The sequence below is a fragment of the Babylonia areolata genome, chromosome 11 (genome assembly GCF_041734735.1).
Source record: "Babylonia areolata isolate BAREFJ2019XMU chromosome 11, ASM4173473v1, whole genome shotgun sequence".
In the NCBI taxonomy this organism is placed as follows: Eukaryota; Metazoa; Mollusca; class Gastropoda; order Neogastropoda; family Buccinidae; genus Babylonia; species Babylonia areolata.
The window spans coordinates 13013164-13020560 of NC_134886.1; the positions used below are offsets into that span (position 1 = coordinate 13013164).

The 7397-nt window shown below is 47.1% G+C and overlaps 1 protein-coding gene across 1 annotated transcript; it reads right to left on the bottom strand.

Annotated features, from left to right (window-relative positions):
• Nucleotides 1-749: 749 nt before the first annotated feature.
• On the bottom strand, nucleotides 750-5704 carry LOC143287298 (uncharacterized). Its single transcript, XM_076595245.1, has 3 exons — nucleotides 5371-5704; nucleotides 3908-4000; nucleotides 750-2134 (listed from the first exon to the last, which is right to left on the bottom strand). The coding sequence occupies exons 1-3, from the start codon at nucleotides 5500-5502 to the stop codon at nucleotides 809-811; spliced, it is 1551 nt and encodes a 516-aa protein (XP_076451360.1). The 5' UTR covers nucleotides 5503-5704; the 3' UTR covers nucleotides 750-808.
• Between the last annotated feature and the right edge of the window lie 1693 nt (nucleotides 5705-7397).

Genomic DNA, 7397 nt, shown 5'->3' on the forward strand with positions numbered 1-7397 from the left:
AACAAAACAAAAAAAAACAACCTCTGCTTACATGACTGGAGTTCAAAACATTCACCTATAGTCATTGTTGCCGTCGTGGTTTGGATTTGGTGGCTGGGTTGGTCTGCGTGCCACAAAGTTGACATTTTGTTCTTTAAAAATAAATTAAGAATAGCACCTCTTGCAAATCAGTTGTGCAGAAACGGATATCTGATATTGGGAAATGCAAAGAATATGCAAAACTTTTGTTATGTTTGTATACATTTAACTAATGACTTGTTTGTTCATGGTTACGTATCTGTTTTAAATCGAATGTTGAAAAAACATAATTTCAAAGGTCCCTCTTGATTTAAAGTCTTTAAGGCACAAGGGCTGATTTTCTTTATGTTTGTGTATTGGAAACTACGCATTGACTTGTTTTTCACTACTTCAATGATTACATAATGATATATCCTTAAAATGAATACAAAATAAAAAGCACCTCTTGAATTTCCTGGCACCAAGACTGATTAACGAGGTATCAACTGTACGTTTGCGTATAGGAACGACTGCCTTACATCCTACAGAAATGCTTTCATCTACATTCTTTACTGATTAAAAACAAAAAGATTACAAGTGCCTCTTGTATTTGGGTGGCACCAAGAGCGAGTACGAACACACAATGGGCTGTCCATCTTTCCCAGCAAAAAAAACCAAAAACAAACCAAACCACACACACACACACACACACACACACACACACACACACACACACACACCTCTTTGTGCATCTTCATTGAACCCTTCCATGTCCTCAAGGTCTCTGGCGCCACAGAGAAAGTCCGCTGAGTCACTCAGAAAGCGCAGAGCCCGAGTCAGAGTCATACTTGATGCTTCTTCTGGAGAACACCCTTTCCACCTCTTTGTCGTTCTCCTCGTCCGTGTCCTCTCTGGCCCCCCTCCCTCCTCCCTGGCCCATCTCCCTCAGGTACCTCTTCTTGACGCCGCCGTACGGCGCCACGCTGAGCGGGGTGGTATGGGGGGAGGGCACCACTGGAGACATGTAGCCACTGTCGTCGGCGGCACGTGAGGTGCCTCCGTAGCGTGGGCGGCCGGCGTAGTGGGCTGGTGTGTGGGCCGAGAGGGGGTGCAGGGAAGGGTGGTGGGGGTGGGAGCTGCCCAGCTGGGACACCGACAGGCTGGGCTCTGGAAGCCCGGATGGGTTGGAGCCCGCGGGAAGCCTGCAGAGCAAGGCTGCCGGTGTGGAGCCCAGATACAGAGGGTCCTGTGGGGCGAAGGGCGTCACGTAGGGGGAGATCTTAGGCGCGGAGGTCAGGGGGGAAGAGGAGGAGGTGGAGTACAGGTGCGTGAAGGGGTAGGGGGTGTGGGCAGGGCAGGGAGCACACAGCGGTCTGTCCTGGGCGTCGGCACAGCGGAGGTCAGGGGTCATCCCCCAAGAGCTGTGTGCGCGGAAGGAGGATGAGGAAGGGGTGGTCTGGGAGCAGGGGGGGACGCTCACAGACGGACTGCTCGAGCGCGCCTTGGAGCTGACGTCGTCCACCTCGTTGAAGTAACGTCCGGCGGCCTCAGAGCGGATGTAGGCAGGCATAGGCACAACAGCCTCCGCCACGGCTCGGAAGCTGGGGGTCCCGACGGGTCTGCTGGACGACGCTCTGACCTCGGCCAGTGCCGTGCTGGCGGAAGGTTTAGCATCGCTCGGACGTGGACGTGAGGATGCACCAGCCGGTCTGGACCCAAAGCAGACACTCTCTCCATACTCTGCTCTCTCCTCGGGGACGCTGGCGGAGGTGTATACAGGCTGGAACTTGGAAGGACTGAGCTGCGAGGGGGCGAAATGAGCGTGCAGGCCGTCTTCAGAAATTTCCGGGGAGGCAGACCGTGTGGGGAGGGGAGGACTGCAGCTGTCCGAGTGGCGGTCTTCATGTGGGGTGTCTGAGGTAGTGGACTGACACCGGTGCAGGTTGCGCTGCAACGTGGCGTGGAGGTGACGGGTGAGAGCGACCTTGACCTCCTGGGGACAGCCCTGAAGGTTGTCGAGGAAGGACTGGGTGGACGAGATGGCGGTCTCGTAGCCCTTGTGGTAGTCGTCCTTCATCATCTGCAGCTTCTCGTAGGCGTCCTTCAGCAGTGTGGCCTTGTCCACCTTGAGGCCGTCCTGAAAGCAACAAAGGGAAGTGGGTTAATGCCGTAGTGTTGCTGTGTGTGTCTTTACAATTGTACTGTACTGTACTGTACTGCACTGTACTGTATTGCATTTTGTATTGCACGGCATGGCATGGCATTGTACTGTACTGTAATATTATTTTTTGCCACCGCAGATTCCTATGTGTGAAAATGGGGCTACTCTCCCCGGGGATAGCGCGTCCCCATAGTACAGAGCCACCCGTGTTTTTGTGTGTGTGTGTGTGTGTGCTGGATTTTTTGGGTTTTTTAACCAAAACAATACCTGCAAGTGTGTTTGTTTTACTATCAAAGTGGATTTTTATTCTATATAGAATGTTGCCAGGGACAAATCTTTTGTGCCGGAGGTTCTTTTACGTGCGCTAAGTGCATCCTGCACACAAGGTCTTGGTTTATCGTTTGATCCGAATGATAGCCCCCAGACCACCACCCAAGGCCTATGAGTAAAAATCCCAGTCCGTATAGGGAAGCCCAACCCGTGGACACCCGCTTCCCAGTCGAGCAATTCTGGGTTTTTTTTTGGGGGGGTGGGGCACCAACCCACAAGGGGAAAATACAGCAAGTGGTGGATAGTGGTCGACTTTTATTCTAATGAAACAAAGAAACAAATGCTCACCGTGGGATTAACGTTAGGGGCCTGTTTTCACAATGGACAGATACAGGAACAGGCGAAACTCATAAATTAAACTCATATCTAGAAAATGATATGCTCTCTGAAAGCGATGAGAAGGGAACAGCCTGAGTCATGTCTCTTTTGTATTCTGATGGGACGAGGAAAGTTAGATTATGCATTGAAAAATGACTTTCACCGAATTCAAGGACCGGAGCAGGTCCATGCAATCTGTTCACGTTAGGATCTACGCCTCCACCCCCGTCCCGAGTTACATCGCTGATTTCAGTGTAGTACATGATTTGAGAGAGAGGGGGGGGGGGGTGGCGGGGGGATAGAGAGAGAGAAAGTGAGTGAGAAAGAGAAGATGGGTGTGTGTCACATAATACTACCTGCAACCTTTAAGACAAACAATTACAGGATATTATATCCCTTCCATTAATAAGACGTTCAGGTCAAAGACCGCACGAGAGAGAGAGAGAGAGAGAGAGAGAGAGAGAGCTACATCAGACAAAAGTCACCGAACATGTCATGCTGCCTGGCTCAGGGGAGAAATGGGACAATGCAGCAGCTGATGTTTAATGAATTTCGAGATGTGGTTTGCTGTGGGCAGTCATTTGTATTCAATAAACTTCAGGCTATTCACTCAGTCACAAGTCAATTGTACAATTTACAAATTTATATATATATGTAAATCCATATGAGACTTCATTCACATAGTAGTTACTATTATGTGCAATAAAAAAGCACGCGGACTGGTCCACAAACGCTACACATCTACTGAAACAAGAAAGGGTGTGTGTGTGGAGAGGGGGAGGGGGGCGGGGGGAATGGGGGGTGGGGGCAGATGACTGACTTTCGCACAGACCGACCACGCTAGTTAGGTCTAGGGGGTCCACCAAAAGCTTGGTGTGGGGTGGGGACCCTTATATTAACGATGTTTAAACCAGTAGCACTGTCCACGGTGTGTGCCAGCTTTAAACACGAAGGCTGGAGTTCCCTAAAGTGACAGATGGCAAAAGGAGTCAGGTTACATGCTCTCTCTCTCCGTCACACACACACACACACACACACACACACGGCACACACAATTCATAGCCATCCACATAAACGACAATTATATGCCTATATACATACCTTAAAAGTCTTCCCGTACACGAGCAGTCCCAGTTTATCCATGGAAGTGTTCATCCTTTTTCTCCTCTGTCTTTCCGACATCTGTTTCTTCGTCTGCACGCACACACATAGTTTTCACAATCCAAGTTACTGATTGATCATTTAAAAACTTACAGAATATTGAAGAAGGCATCGACACACAAACTGAAATAGTGTATCAGTGAACGATATGAAGATGCACGGGAAACTAAACAAGAGAGAGAGAGAGAGAGAGAGAGAGAGAGTGTCCCAGTTCTTGTGTCATGGTATTACTGAAAAATCTCGTGTTCTCAATGGCCGTGAATACTTCCACATCAACAAACGAAATCGTAAATCACTGTCCTTTTTGTTTTGTACGTTTGTTTGATGCGAGTTTGTTATTACGCCTATTAACATCGTGTTCAATATTCATATCCATTTATAAAAAAATATATATATATAATTATATAATATATATACGTTATATATATAAACATCTTTCGCTGGCACAGTCATTCACATGAGTTTTTATTATGTCCTCTGATCCATGTTGTAAAGGCCGTCAGAGACAAAGGGAGAAAGAGAGGGAGACTGGAGACAGGTACAGAGACAGAAGGGTGGGGGACAAAGAGAGACAGAGACAGGGTGACAGAGAGAGACAGAGAGAGAGGGAGGTTGCGGGAGGGGGAGGTGGGGGGGGGGGGGAGTTTCCCTGAAACGAGTTTGAAAATCAAACCACAAAGCGTTGGAAGAGGGGAGAAAGAAAAGGAAGAGGAGACGGGTTGGGAATAATGACAAATCTGGCAACGAACACATCCTCACAACGCCCCCCCCCCCCCCCCCCCCTCCAAAAAAAAAAAGGAAAGAAAAAAGAAATTCATGTTAGCTTCTCTCTCTCTCTCTCTCTCTCTGGGTCTTCTCAACTGACAACAAAGACTGTGCACAGATTGCAAGCGAAGTTCCCCCCCCCCCCCAAACCCTCTCCACCCGAGGCCTTCCCTCCCTCCTCTTTCTCTCCCACCTCGTGGCGGGTGGACGGAAGGTCCTGGGTCGCTAATTCAAAATTCCTTTGTTCCCCAAAACCCACCCCTCTTCCCATAGCACGTTCCCACCCCTCTTCCCATAGCACGTTCCTCACGCACCCAGTTGTTTCACCTCCCTTCTGGTCACTGACGAACGAGAAAGATCGGGTGATTTGTGTGTGTGTGTGTGTGTGTGTGTGTGTGTGTGTGTGTGTGTGTGTCTGTCTGTCTGTCTCTGTGTGTGTTGTATTTTTTTTAAACCTTACAAACACTGAACTTTTCATAACAACATTATCAAAGTTTCAAAGTTACTTCAGGATACACGAGTCCAAACTGTCGATTTAAAACAATAACGAAAGTGGCGTTGACCGATTTAGAGTATAAGAAAAAAAAATCACTTAGAGCACGATCATAATGGGGGTAAAAGAAAACTGTCTCACTTACCCGTCTGGACTGTTTTCTGTGAAGAGCCATTTCTGAGGATGATTTCAATTGTAGGTTTTTGTCGTAGGACGATTCCGAGTCTGATTCATGCCTCGACGGGCTACCTGTAGTATGGACCACTTGAATCTCCATGTTTTGGGTTTTTTTTGTGTTTTTGTTTTTGTTCGCTTTTCCCCTCAATCACACAAGACGCGAATCCAACAGTAAAACTTGCCACAGTCGTTCTCCACTGCGAGAACGTGTACCGGCCATCGGACATTCTGGGCTTCGTCGCTATTTATGCAGGGGAAGGGGCTGTGGTGGCGCGTGCGACCTGCCACTGACACGCAGCGTACCGCCACTGTAAGCCAATCAGCGTGGGCTTCATGTATCGGCACGCGCATGTCCGAACAGCTGGTCGGGTGTCGTCTCTCAATGGTTTAGGTTGCGCAAAGGAATCTTGGCTACACTCCGCTACTCTGGCGCGAGGTCAATTGAGCGCGTTCTGGGGCCCTAACAGATGTTCGCTTTGTAGGGGTGTGACATGGAGTGGGTTGGTAGAAGCGGTCATGTCAGCGAGGGGAAGGGGTGGTTTTAGTGTGCAGTGGCAGATGATTATGGTGATGGTGTATCTTGTTTTTACCCATGACATTTTTACTATTTCAGTTGGGTTATTGCTACAACTGGGCAATGTGTTTCTTGTGTGTGTGTGTGTGTGTGTGTGTGTGTGTGTGTGTGTGTTTATTTTCATGAAGTTATTACTATGACTGACAGAGTTAATTTATGAGTTCTGGTGATAGTAATCACAATTACAGTTAACCATCATGTCTACATTCTAAGTGTCTGAAACTAACTGTAACATATAATTATATGAATTTGTATTTCGTGACTTTTTTTGTTCTTTTTTGTTGTCTTTTTTTTCTCTTCTTTTTCTTTTGAACTAAAACTGTGGCCATTACAATATCTGGTGGTCATTGTCGGAGATGTAGCTGGGGAAGTTGATATTAGAGAACGAGCTGATAAAGTAAACGACAACAGGGCTTATGTTTGTGATACTGTAGAAAAGTAACATTTGTTTGAGTCAGTTCTTAATCCGCCCAGAATACTAAGCAGCTGTACTGGCTGTCCGAACTGAAAATAAATGAATAAAGTATCCGGCGTTTAAAGTGATAATTAGAAGCTTGAATTTGTTGGCAATGTATAAAATGGACTCCACTTGAAATGAGTACTGTGTTGTCTGGAAACGTGGTTGCAAATTAGTTTTCTATATTCTCTCTGTCACCCACTTTCTTTGTCTGCACATCTGTTTATCTCTCTTTGCTGCTGATGCTGTCTCTCCGCTCCCGTTCTCCTTTTCCCACCTCTCTCTCTCTCTGCTGACACATATCCCTTCCTGTACCTTTTTGTCTGTCTTTCTCTTTTTGTCCGTATGTCTCTCCTCTTTCTGTTCAGTTATACATTTCTGTCTCTCTCTTTTCTGTCTGTCTCATTTTCTGTCTCTCTGTGTGTGTCTCTCTGGTCTCACACACACACACACACACACACACACACACACACACACACACACACATATATATATATATGTGTGTGTGTGTGTGTGTGTGTGTGTGTGTGTCACAGTGTGTGTGTGTAAGAAAACAGCAATGACTGCTTTATTGATAGTAGTGGTAATGCCATTGCTAATCTATAATAGCAATGATGATGATGTGAGGATATGGATACTTATACAGCACCTATCCTGTGTCAGAGACCAAGCTCTGAGCGTTGTATAAACACAGTCATTTGCACAACAGGCTGCCTACCTGAGAAAAGTTGACTGACAACTGCCATTGGGCACTCATCATTCGTTTCCTGTATCAGGTTTCACTGAATCACGCGCGCACGCGCACACGCACACACACACACAGACATGTAACATTTTACGTGTATGACCGTTTCGTTTATGTATCCCGCCATGTAGGCAGCCATACAACGTTTTGAGGAGTGTGCATGCTAGGTATGTTCTTGTTTCCATAACCCACCGAACGCTAACATGGATTACAGGATTT